The sequence below is a fragment of the Conger conger genome, chromosome 14 (genome assembly GCF_963514075.1).
Source record: "Conger conger chromosome 14, fConCon1.1, whole genome shotgun sequence".
In the NCBI taxonomy this organism is placed as follows: domain Eukaryota; kingdom Metazoa; phylum Chordata; class Actinopteri; order Anguilliformes; family Congridae; genus Conger; species Conger conger.
In genome coordinates, this window is record NC_083773.1 from 34,717,497 (window position 1) to 34,731,139 (window position 13,643).

Below are 13,643 nucleotides of genomic sequence, written 5' to 3' on the forward strand. Positions count from 1 at the left end.
CAACATCATCATGATGCGAATATTGAGCCCATATCATTTTCCATAGCTGTGAAGATCTTATGGTTACATAATGTGAAGTGATGCATACCAAATATACAGTGGGATTGAGCAATGACTGGCAGGTTGATGTAATGTGAGTATGTACTGTTTTTAGGTTGAGTCATTTGTGTTGGCCTGGGAGCCTCTGTGGGTCGCTGTGCTCTTTTAACACCGATAGATTTGACTGAGTGGCTTTGCACTGTGGTGGAGCTTCTTACAGGGTGGAGCTCCTGCTTCTGTAACTCTTTCTCTTCAGAATGGGTGGAGCTTGTGTTGTATCTGTTTCTCTCTGGAGCAGGTGGAGCTTGTGCTGTATCTGTTTCTCTCTGGAGCAGGTGGAGCTTGTGTTGTAGCTGTTTCTCTCTGGAGCAGGTGGAGCTTGTGTTGTAGCTGTTTCCCTCAGAAGCAGGTGGAGCTTGTGTTGTAGCTGTTTCTCTCTGGAGTGGGTGGAGCTTTTGTTGTAGCTGTTTCCCTCAGAAGCAGGTGGAGATTGTGTTGTAGCTGTTTCTCTCTGGAGCAGGTGGAGCTTGTGTTGTAGCTGTTTCTCTCTGGAGCAGGTGTAATTTGTGTAGTAGCTGTTTCCCTCAGAAGCAGGTGGAGTTTGTGTTGTAGCTGTTTCTCTCAGAAGCAGGTGTAATTTGTGTAGTAGCTCTCTCATCTCCCTGGCTTTCTGCCACCTTTCTGAATGCTCTTGTGCCCACCCCCCACCCCCTCCCCCCACACCCACCATGCATATGAAATTTGTGGCCTGTGAATATATTTTCCGATGTGACGCTTATGCAATACAGTGTTTTTTGCTGAAATGCTTCCTCCACAGAGTAAAAGCAAATGGGCAGGTACGGAGAGGTACGGCATAGTGCCTATTCTGTGTTTCTCTGACGAATTGGGAGTATGTACCTTTAAGTGTTTTCACCCCCCCCCCCCAACCGAAGCTCTATTTTTAGAGTGTGTCTGGGCTACTGAATGTGATTTTGTCTTTGAGGACTGTCAGTGAGCATCAGAGCCAGGCCTGCTGAAGCAGGCAGACTCTGCTTCAGCCATCTTGCATGAGTCTCTTTCTGTTTGCCTACTTCCACACTGCTCTACAGGCTTTTCACATTTTGGGGAATATTCTATGAATTAATGTACTGCTTAAACCACCCCTCTGTCCTCGAATATGAATGCAAATTTTAGCCATGGAACCTACTCAATACTTTCAGTCATATCTCCTAAAAAGAATCATACACCCATGTAAATGTTAACATTAAAAAGGAAAGAAAATAGTGGAGTAATATTTCTTACTATGTCGGTGGTCTCAAATCTTGACACCCTTATCTCTATGGCATCTGGAAGAGTCCTGCAATCTGATTGGTCTAGCAAGATTTACCCAGCAGTGTGTTATAGGTCAGTGGTTGATTTGGATTGAATCATCTTCTCTCCAATTTAAGCCCCACCGATAAGTGGGGCTCAAATGAGTTATTGAGTTCCTGATTCATAACTATAACTCACTCACCAAGGAGTGTCAACCTAGTCAGGCTCACAGAAGTAAGGTTGAGTGTCTGACAGGTGAGTGCAATCTCGGTTTTATAGGGGTAAGACATCATCCATCCTTGCAGTCTATTTACGTACAGGCTACCCTAAGGCAAGCCAGTGCATTACATTACATTAATGTTATTTTGGCAGACGCTCTGATCCAGAGCGACATGCAGTTGATTAGACTAAGCAGGAGACAGTCCTCCCCTAGAGCAATGCTGGGTTAAGGGCCTTGCTCAATGGCCCAACAGCAGTGCGGAACGTATTGTGGCTACACCACCAACCTTGCAGGTCCCAGTCATGTACCTTGAATGTTGAACGATGTCATTCAGGTGAGATGTGACCGCTCTCCCGTCCTCCCTGCCCCCACAGCATACACAACTTCACTCCCAAAGTTGGGGAGAAGGACACGCAGAGGGCCATCCGCCAGGCCTTCGACGTCTGGCAGACAGTCACGCCGCTGACCTTCGAGGAGATCCCGTACTCGGAGATCAAGAGCGAGAGGAAGGAGGCTGACATCATGATCTTCTTCGCCTCTGGTTTCCATGGCGACAGCTCTCCTTTTGACGGAGAAGGAGGCTTCCTGGCCCACGCCTACTTCCCGGGCCCGGGGATCGGAGGGGACACGCACTTCGACTCGGATGAACCCTGGACTCTGGGAAACGCCAATCACGATGGTATGAATTCAACCAAAATCAGACAGGTTATCGATTCTGTGTCATTTAAGGCTATCAACTTCTCTATAATATTTCTGCTTGACTTTTTAAAGAAGGCACTAAGGAAATAAACAACAAAAAAAAACGATTGGTGAAACTTAATGAACTGTGGGATAAAACTGTGGGAAATGTAAGATGAAGCAAAAGAAAGTCACCAAGGACGGTCAGTAACTAAAAGGTCTCAGAACTAAGTATCAGAATAAAGAAACTCACTTCTAACGTCATGCTTTTCCCTCAGTGCTTGAATCTCTCTACAAACGTCTGTCTCTACAAACAAAATAATAAAATAATTGATTATTTTATTCATAACATAGATGGTTATGTTCTCACTTTCTCAATTTATCTCACAATTGTAACAAAGCACTATTTCAAGCTATTTTTCTGAATAATGTTGAAAAATAAAAGTATAACAACTGCTGTCAGACATGCAGTATATTCAATATATAAAAATTCTGAAGAAGGCTTTTTCTAAAGAATTGTGTGTAATGACTTTAGTTGCTATTTTGTTTTTCTTGGCTGGAAATTCTGCATAGGGAGATCCATTATAAGGGGCTTTATTGGGGAGCAATCTTGGTTAAATTGAAAACCCTTGCACTGCGTTTTTTATCGTCAGTAAAAATGTAATTATTTTTTTATTTTATCTGTGTTCCATTGTTCCTTTAGAGATGTTAGCAGACTGTACTGTAGCTTAGAGAACATACATTTCAAAGAAAGAAACTAACACAGACAAAGGAAGACCAAGAAGAACACCCTGCTCTTGTGGCAGGATGTAGAAAGGAACATGACTAAGGCTTATGTTCCTCCTTTAGTTCCTTTAAAATGTCAGCACCTTGAAATATCAGATTTGAATAGTGCGTGGAAAAAATGGCTGTGTATTTAGACTTAAATTGAAAGATGACCATTGTTGTACAAAGGTTTCTCCTGCGTCATGACCACTGTCCCTCCTCCTTATATGAGTGCACTTTGAGCTAGGTCAGCAAGTACATTCTTTACAGACTGCAGTAGGGTGCAACATGGCTTTACCTGCAGTGTGCGATATATGAATAGTGACATCACACAAGGAGCTCAGCATATGGGACACCCTGTAAATAGAAAATGCTTAGTGTGTGCAGTCAAAGGCAAGTGATTTGCTGACACGGCAAATATCCCACGGTGTTCTATGATGCACCTCTGTCCCATGATGCACTGCTATCATATTCCATGACAGATTTTAAGCATTGTCTCTCGAACAATGTCTAAAACGGGTACCAGGGCTTGGAGGACACCGCTTTCAGGCTGCAGTCCCTGGCCACTGTTCTTCTTCTGTGCCGGGGCACAGGATGTGATCTGTTCCTCTGTGTTCCACAGGGAATGACTTGTTCCTGGTGGCGGTTCATGAGCTGGGCCATGCCCTGGGGCTAGAACACTCCAATGACCCCAGCGCCATCATGGCCCCTTTCTACCAGTACATGGAGACCCACAACTTTAAGCTGCCCCTCGATGACCTACAGGGCATACAGAAAATATATGGTATGTGGGCCTTTTCACGATTGGAAAAATCACATGTATATTTGATAATTAATTTATTTACAGTCCAGAGCAGCAGTAAAAAAGCGGCTAGTGACACCGATTGTCTCTTCGGAGAACTGTGGATGTCTACAATCTTCCGAATTGACAGCATGAGCATGGCTGCGATTGGGGTGGCCCCATGCTGGGTGCTCAGTGTTTATTTGTTAGAAAGTAGTTGGCTTCATAGTGTCCTCCAATGATAATGGTTATTTTCCAAGCACCCTCCAAAGAGAGTAGTTCTCTTTCAAATGCCACTCAGTGGGAATAGTTCTCTTTGAATTGCCCTCCAATGAGAATGGTTTTCTTCCAAATACCATTCAGTGAGAGTATCTCTCGTCCAAACATCATCCAATGGGGGTAGTTATCTTCCAAGTGCCATTCAATGAGAATGGTTCTGTCCCAAACTTCTTCCAGCGAGGATGGATCTATTCCATACACCTCCCAATGATAGCAATGCTCTTCCACATGCCCATGGTTCTATACCAAGCACCTCCCAGTGAATGGTTCAGTAGCCAATGCATCCCAACAAGAATGTTTCCATTTCAAAACACCTCCCAATGACAGCGGTTCTGTTCCAGGAATCCCCACCGCCATGTTGGAGCCCACCAGGCCCTTACCCACTCTCCCCGCCCGCCGCACCCACTCCACCTCTGAGCGGAAACCCGACCGGCAGTCTCGGCCACCGCGTCCACCCTCCGGGGACAAGCCCTCCTCTCCTGGTAGTGGAAAACCCAACATCTGTGACGGGAACTTCAACACTGTGGCCTTCTTCAGACGTGAGATGTTCGTTTTCAAGGTGAGATCCATATCTCCAGTCTCAGACTCGCCTCCGTCATCTGACCTCTTTGTGCTGGGGATACTAGCAACACCTAACTGAACCATGACTCGAACCATCTTATGGATAAATTAGAAAAGTCATATTGTAGCACTGGCTATTTTATTATACACTATAGTCTTCTTTTCCATATTCAACTGTCAGTATTGACAAAGGTGAACATTGTGACTCTTCTCGCAATGTCACCACAAATGTTCTTCAGATTGTTTTATAATGGAGAACATTCTGTTTTTATAATTATATTAGATATTGCGCACAGAGATCTACTGTGGACTATGTAATCATCTCATTTGCAGTCAGTAGGGAGTAGGTGGGAAGTGTCCTAGTTTTCCTGCGTACACCAGATAATGGGTCCTGATTGATGTACTTTATGCTGTTCTCTTTCAGGACCGCTGGTTCTGGCGACTGCGTAACAACAAGGTGCAGGAGGGATACCCGATGCAGATCGAGCAGTTCTGGAAAGGCCTTCCTGCTCGGATCGATGCAGCTTACGAACGATCGGATGGAAAGTTTGTCTTCTTTAAAGGTATTTTACACTTTCTTTCCCGATGTATCCCTGCTCCAGGACAAATAGTATTGAAAAAGATCAGACCTCTGATTAGCACTGGAATCGTGTGTGTGTGTGTATAGAGTCAGTGAAAATGTTTTTGAGTTTTGCGTGCAGGTGTTTTGCAGGTGTGTGTGTTTGTGTGTATGGATGTCTGTGTATCTGTGTCCATGATTTATACACTTTCCATTCTGGGCTCTCTATGCCGATTACTTGGGGGTTGTCACAATTCAGTCAGCAGTCCACCGCAGAACCAGAGCAATCAGTTAACATGTCATAGCACAGAGCGCAGACTGTTAACTGGTCAGTAAGATAACTGGCCATTTTCATAGGATTGGGGGATTCACAGAAGAGCTAGTTCTGCAGAGAACCCTCCGTGAGGCTAAGTGCAATCACAGATTTTCCACATTCTGAAGCACTGTCAGCACAAGCAGGCCAGAAAATGATCGTTTTTTTATATTATTTCAGCTTTAGTGTATGCTTCTCATTGGCCCAGACATTTTTAGTGTGTGATGAAGGATATTTTAAATACTTCCAGAAAGTTCTGATGACCAGCTAACTTCACAGTGGCTGGTTTAAGCGTTCATCAACGGGTTTAATATAATATAAAAACTCCATAAAGTCAACTATCGCTTTAAGCTCAATCCACTCCTGGACCAAGGCTACCATTGCTCCTGCATGTAAAATATCTAATGTGCCTCTTCGTCCTGGAGAAGAAATATGAAGAGGCTGCACACTACCCTGGCGGGAGCATTAATAGCCAGCGCATTATCATGTTTGAGGCTGCAGTTGCCTGCATGTGATCATGGTGTCAGAGTTTTGCAATAAAGGCTTGATGGAGTGGCGGAACTGACTGCCTCTGTAGGACCCTGTGCTTGGATGTCTCAACAGCTTGCACAGGACCGTCCTCAGCAGCTGTAAATGCCTGCTCCTGATGAGGAAGGTTATTCATAAAAAGTTTGAGGAAGTTTTTCCACAACGATAAAGGCTGATACTGTCAGCACCCAGCAAAAAAACACTTATCAGATAGGCTAGCAGTTGCTTCTAGCTGTAGGTCTGCCAGCAATTTGGCAATCGGCAATACAGTGGGCTGCTATCGGCTGGACTGTTTAGTTATTTTGTGTCCTTTTAACAGCTGATCTGCATCTAATCTGCCTGTCCTTAACTGTCAGATAGAGGTCCGCTATTTTTTTTTTTTTGCAAACCACTGGTGGCCCAACCACTTTGCCAGCAGCCGACTGTTAGAGCTCCACTGTTACTCCGCCAAGATGATTCTGGCTGTTGCAGAATACAGTGTGATAGCAATGAGCTAAAAAAAACTGATGTCTAATATGATTCGTAAAACATGGCTTTAGTAGTTATTTTCCACATAAGCCATTGAGCAAGCTTTTTAACTTACAGTACAAGTTTGTATTTAGCTAAATGTTGTTGGTGGTGATACTAGCCACTGCTAACACCAGTAGATTTCAGTCTGCTCTAGCTAGCCTGCCTGGAAGGAAGCACAATTCTGTAACATAAGCACACGTACACAAACACATCAATTCTTCTTCTTTATTTTTATCAGACATCTCAAAGTCCGGGAGTCTTTTGGATTTAGGCATGAGCTCCTTGCCCAGGAGAGGAAATAAGGCAGTAGAATCTTCTGAAAATATAGGCAGTTGTACTGTGCAGTGGGACCCAGTTATCTTGGCGCGCCAGCTGACAAACGAAACTGAATTTAGTCAGCTAACAATGGCAGCTACCTGCTGTAATGTTACTGAATGTTAGCCAGACACTTGCTTAATGGTTAGCCACCAAGGCTAATCTCTCGCAAACCCAGCTCACCACTGTAGTAGCCAATCCATACACGTCTCCTCTTTCCCTCCTTCTATTGGATCATAGAACTTATGAGTTCAGTGTATTGGACACATGCTTTTCAGATACAGTAAAGTAAGGTAAAAGAGGCCCACGCCCAGAAGTGGCCTGAGGAGTTTTTAGAATAACAAATACAAGTAGACAAGCAGGGTATTGGGCAAAAGTGAACACAGACACAGGTTGTCAGTGTATCATAGTAACGACTGAGCATGTTTGTTTTATATTTTATTTTTTTCTTTAAGATATAAGCTTTATTGGACAGTATAGTATAGAGAGACAGGAAGAATGGGAGCGAGAGAGAGGGAAAGACATGCGACAAATGTCGGACGGTCGGATTCGAACCGCCGACGTCGCGGCTCGCAACGAGCATGCAGTCAGTGCTCTACAGGCTGCGCCACCGAGACACCCGTTTGTTTTATATTTTAAAGGTGAAAATCCTGCATAGTATGCATTTAAACATTGGTTACCCCAAGCATGTTCAATAGTTTTCTTTCGACAATGCAATGTTTAACGTTTATTCATAAACGAGACCATGACTATACAAACACCACCTTCTAGTCAGTGGTGGCAGGTAGACTTCATTTTGAAAGAATTGGATAGACTAAGCCACTACTTCTTTGTAACTAGGTGGTTTGTTCATTGCAAGAGAGGCAAGAGAACTTCAGTTAATGCTGGGATGTTCCATATGTTGTTTGATGTTAAATGTGTTCATACATAGAAATGTGTTCTACTAGGCTACCTGCAACTAAATGAATTCAGCCCAGTAGCCCACTACTATGAGCACTGACAGACTGCTGAACAGACATGCCCCTATGACTCTGCCAGCCTAATAATAAGCACATGCACAGCAGTCTATTTAAAGTAGTGTTAGTGTTAGTGTTCAGGTAATAAGTGCATTAGCAGATGTCTTCAATACAAATCCAGTCCAAATGGTGTCAGAGAGGCTGATGACAGCACACTCCTCATTTATGCACACTAATATACACGTGATGTTTCCATTGCCTTTTTTATTGGATTGCTCTTTCACCAAGAGGAACAAAGTGACGATTAGCTGACACCATCACCATGAACATTGAACCGTTACCTTTCTGACTCAGTAGGCTAAATTTGTGATAGTGCAGTGACCTTGCCAGAGCTATCACCATCAGCTTTTATGGATAACCATGTGTTCGGCAGAGCAGTAGCACATGCCCGGGACCCTGTGTTTGGAGCTTTTACTGTCTGCACACGAACGAGGGTTTGGATGCTTATCGCCTGCCCAAGACCATGTGTTCTGTGACAGAAAAGCATTCGGGAATGCCCATTGCTTACTTCCTCAAATAGGTATCCTGGCCCACTTAATACCATTACCCATGATTGGCTTGTGTAAGATTCACCCCAATCAAATGGTTATTTATGCACAACTATGGATACTTTATGCATTTGTAATCTATTTGGCTATTTAAGATATTTTATTTGGCTAGGTTTATACATTGTTCATGCATTTGCGTGTTGCGGTACTATGATAAAAATAAAAATAAATAATAATAATAATGATCAAATGATCAAATTATCTTCGTTGTGCAGGTAGCAGTTGAAATTGTACTTCCCTCTAGGGTCTTTCAGCGCACTTATCCCTGGTATGGGTATGCACTTTGCACTTTGTTTTGTACGTTGCTCTGGATAAGAGCGTCTGCCAAATGCCATTAATGTAATGTAATGTAATCAAGCAACAAAGAAATCACCTCTTAATCTAACATTTTTAGGGTTTTTTCAAAAACAAATGGGCATTTAAGAGTCAAACGTCAATCTTCACACAAACATTAAGCTTTGCTCCTTTATTGTGTTGACACAGATACCTTTTATGTATTACCAGGCGACAAGTACTGGGTGTTCAAGGAGGTTACTGCTGAGGCGGGATACCCCCACAGCTTAGTGGACCTGGGGAACTGCCTGCCGCGGGATGGCATCGATACGGCCCTGCGCTGGGAGCCTGTGGGCAAGACATACTTCTTCAAAGGGGACCAGTACTGGCGCTACAACGAGGAGAAGAGGGCCGCTGACCCCGGGTACCCCAAACCCATCACCGTCTGGAAGGGCATTCCTGAGGCTCCACAAGGGGCATTTGTCAGCAGGGAAGGCTGTAAGTACCCCATGGCAGGGCCGGTATGGGTGGGCTGGATGGGGCAAATAATTGGCCACACCCCTGCAGGTACAGTAGCTGCAAAGCTGTCACCATCAATATTCTATCAACATAATATATCAACACTGCCATGTAATGTAATGCACATGGGGTGTGTGACCATTCAACACCCAGGGTCTTGGCTAGTTCATATTTCTTGTCATTTTGAATTGCTCCACAACGATATAACACAAGGAATAGGTGAACTACACTAGCTGCTTGAGAGCTACCTGAAGTGTATTTTCTTACTTTGGTCTGGATCCAATCAATCCCCCTATAATAGCCATTCATTATATGCAGCAGGTTAAATATTACACTGCAACTGAAGTAATATCAGAAACCCCCAGAAAGTGGACTATCCTCTTAATCCAATGCAAGTGTTTGTGACTCATGATTACTGTATGCTATGCTTGTGTGTCAGAGGACTGTAGTCCAACATGAGGCACAGATCAGTATTCATTGATGAACTGGCAGTGAATATTCTACTGGGAAAGAGCTGAAATGTGTCAGCGTTGGATGTTACATTTTCCAATGTGATATTTCACACTGTGATAGAAGTGAGAATTACGGCAGTGTTTCTCTGGCGACTGTTCTGTGATTAGTGGTGAGCATCAGGATTTGACAGCTGTTTGTGTTGTGATTAGTGGTAGATGTTGAGTTTAAATAGCTGTTTATTATGTGATTAGTGGTGAAACTCCAGTTTAGACTGTTGTTTTCACTTTGATTGGTGGTAGAAGACGGATCTGTACACCCTTTTGTGCTGTGATAACTGGATGGGAGAAGCTGTTTGTGATGAGATTAGTGGAAGATGGGTTTAAATTGTTGTGTGTTGTGATTAGTTGTGGCAGTTGGGTTTAGATGGTTATTTGTGCTATGGAGTTTTAACCACAAATAATACTGTACAAAGTGGTAACAGTAAGGTATATTGTAGATGCTGTTCATGCTGTGATTAGCGTTATCAGTTGGGGTTTATTTGCTCTGTGGTAAAGGATGGGTTTGTATATGTGTACTGATTAGGGTTTAAACAACTGTTTTTGCTGTGATCAGTGTTTATGATGAGTTTAAACAGTTGTTTGTGTCATGATTAGCAGCAAAGGGCAGTTTTGAAAGGCTGTTTGTGCTGTGATTAGTGGGAGACAATGGGCTAAATGGCTGTCTGTGCTGTGATTGGTGGTAAGGTTTAAATGGCTGTGTTGTGATTATTGTAGATGTTTGGATTAGAAGGCTGTCTGTGCTGTGATTAGCAGTTGATGTTTGGTTTAGAAGATTGTGTCGTGATTATTGTAGATGTTTGGTTTAGACGGCTGTGTTGTGATTATTGTAGATGTTTGGTTTAGACGGCTGTGTTGTGATTATTGTAGATGTTTGGTTTAGACGGCTGTGTTGTGAATATTGTAGATGTTTGGTTTAGACGGCCGTGTTGTGAATATTGCAGATGTTTGGTTTACACGGCTGTGTTGTGATTATTGTAGATGTTTGGTTTAGACGGCTGTGTTGTGATTATTGTAGATGTTTGGTTTAGACAGCTGTGTTGTGATTAGCGATAGATGTTTGGTATAGACGGCTGTGTTGTGATTAGCGACAGATGTTTGGTTTAGACAGCTGTGTTGTGATTAGCGATAGATGTTTGGTATAGACGGCTGTGTTGTGATTAGCGATAGATGTTTGGTATAGATGGCTGTGTTGTGATTAGCGATAGATGTTTGGTTTAGGCGGCTGTGTTGTGATTAGCGATAGATGTTTGGTTTAGACGGCTGTGTTGTGATTCGCGATAGATGTTTGGTTTAGACGGCTGTGTTGTGATTAGTGATAGATGTTTGGTTTAGACAGCTGTGTTGTGATTAGCGATAGATGTTTGGTATAGATGGCTGTGTTGTGATTAGCGATAGATGTTTTGTATAGACGGCTGTGTTGTGATTAGCGATAGATGTTTGGTTTAGACAGCTGTGTTATGATTAGCGATAGATGTTTGGTTTAGACGGCTGTGTTGTGATTAGCGGTAGTCGGCTTATTAGATTTAGCTGTATGGAGTCGTGTTGCCTCAGGGGTTAATCCAGCCAGAGCAGCTCATTTCTGCTGCTGAGGCAAAAAATCAGAGAAGCGCCAGAGGCCCCGAGAGGGTTCTAGTGGAGGGAACGATCATCACTTTTGCGAGTCATGTCACAACCTCCTGCACTACAGATCGCAGAGGAGCTGAGAACATGAGAACATGAGAGAGGGAATCAAAGGGGGCTGTATGGGCCATTTCTCTCGCTTGTTTGCCTGTAGCTCATCATTTCCATCCATCAGGCAGCTTCTGCCGGAGTCTCAGAGGCTCAGCCTCCGCGGCGATGCCAGCCGCTTCATCAGTCACAGCCCCTGAGCCTTCTGTAAGCCGCACTGTGCGCTCAATCGGCATAACCGGCCCTCGGTGTTTAATCACAAACTCGGAATGGCTGCCCTACATACACTTGCATGCTTACTTACATGCTTATATTTACATGTGCAATATGGTCTAGATCAGGGGTGCGCAAACTTATCCAAAATGGGCCAGCATGGGTGCAGGTTTTTGTTTATTAGTCAAGACACCCAAGACACTCAATAAGACACCCCTTGATGACTGGACGCCCCTGTTCTTGATAATCACCCTCAATTTAAACAGTTTTAAAGTACAATAGGTAAGATCTTAGTGTTAAAACATTGTTACAAGACCATTGTAAATCCCTTCCTATTATTGAAAAAGGTTCACTGACATGTTGACTCACCCTCTGCCTGTGTTTATTGTCCTTCAAAATATGCAGTTGGCGGGCCGGCACTCTGTACCAAAACATCGCTGTACAATAAATAAAGCTCATTGGTTGAGAATTGGTTACACTTGTCACAGGCATTGGCGTTTCAACGTCAGCATGTTCACAGAGAAGGGGGGGGTTAAACAGTGTTGTGGTTTGAGCGGGTTTGTTGCTGCAATTCCTCTCTTGAACTTTAGAATTCCAAAATGACCTATTATACCTTATGTATGTATGTTATTTTTCCAAACGGATATTTGTAGGGCCAATGAATGAAAAAATTTGACTAAAAGATGTGCTTAGAGCAGCACCTATTTGGTAGCCATCAGACACATTCTAATTCCTTGCCCTGTCTCCCCCCCCCCCTAGTCTATACCTATTTCTACAAAGGGAAGGATTACTGGAAGTTTGACAACCAGAAACTGAACGTGGAGCCTGGATACCCCAAGTCGATCCTGAAGGACTGGATGGGCTGTGACCAATCGGAGATGGAGAAGAACAAAGACCGGCAGCTGCCCCACGATGACGTGGACATCATGGTGACCATCAACGACGTGCCGAGCACAGTCAACGCCATCGCCGTCGTGATCCCCTGCATCCTGTCTCTCTGCATCCTGGTCCTGGTCTACACCATCTTTCAGTTCAAGAACAAAGGCGTGCAGCAGAACGTCACCTACTACAAACACCCTGTGCAAGAGTGGGTATGACAAGGCTTGGTCAAGCTGCCGCCTGCAGATATTGTTGAGAGGGCTACAAAAAAAAAAGACACAAACAGTTGGAGCACCAGTGTGACCAGTGCCTGCCTTGCACAACCGTGGCGTGATGGGGCGGACCCCGCCCACTTCATTAGACTCTAATGATCGTTGAGAAATTTGTATGTTATTTAGCATGAGCCGAAGCACAAAACCGGCTGGGAGCCCCTGGACTTCTAGAAAGCGGGGCGCCTCCTTATCCCCTTACCACCCCCCACACACACCTCCCACGGCCACTCTTATCAGGCTGTTTCACCACATTTGTTCTACACCCCCGCCCCCGCCCCCCGGACTGCCCCCCACCCTCTCTACTTCGGGGGTCCAGGGAGCCTCACCAGAGCGCTTACAGTCAGATACCAGCAAACCTGCGTCTCTTCTTCTGACGACTTCTACACGAAGTTCAAATTCTATCAAGTGAAGCAGTGAGGTGGGTGGTTACAAAATGCAAACTAACAACAGATGTAGGTAGAGCAGCCATAGAAAAGAACACTGAGGTTTTTTGTTTTTTTTTCTTCTTCCTGTGGATCATTTCATCATTTCATTTTATGGAATGTCCATGAGTCGATCGAAGGAAGTACAGTTTACGTGCGTCAATGGAAACAATTTTCTACTCCCCAACTCTGTGTGCGGGGTTCGGCCAACACCGAGGCTAGTGTGCGGCAGCTCACCTGTGGGCCAGCGATCGTGGCAGCTGCTCCCAAGCACAGTCTGCCGGGGGGGGGCTTGAACTGGGACATATGCATTGCATTAAAAGAGGTTGGTAGTATTAATAATAGTATGACTTGCTAGAGTCCTGTGGCTGTTCACAGTTTTTGTTTCCTTGACGTGCAGCTTAAAAAGGCCTGGATTGATGTAACAACAGTAAAGATGGGGCCAAACAACCTGCTGTTTTGAAGCAGCCTTAATCTCTCCCT

At 44.2% G+C, this 13,643-nt stretch overlaps 1 protein-coding gene across 1 annotated transcript in view; it reads left to right on the top strand.

Moving 5' to 3' along the window:
* mmp24 (matrix metallopeptidase 24) overlaps positions 1-12,939 on the top strand; it is a 28,594-nt gene extending 15,655 nt beyond the window's left edge. The window contains exons 4-9 of the mRNA XM_061219631.1: positions 1,924-2,228; positions 3,615-3,776; positions 4,394-4,611; positions 5,038-5,176; positions 8,907-9,173; positions 12,347-12,939. Coding sequence (XP_061075615.1) covers positions 1,924-2,228; positions 3,615-3,776; positions 4,394-4,611; positions 5,038-5,176; positions 8,907-9,173; positions 12,347-12,684 — 1,429 coding nt within the window. The 3' untranslated portion in view covers positions 12,685-12,939. The remainder of the gene's footprint in view (positions 1-1,923; positions 2,229-3,614; positions 3,777-4,393; positions 4,612-5,037; positions 5,177-8,906; positions 9,174-12,346) is intronic.
* Positions 12,940-13,643: the final 704 nt, after the last annotated feature.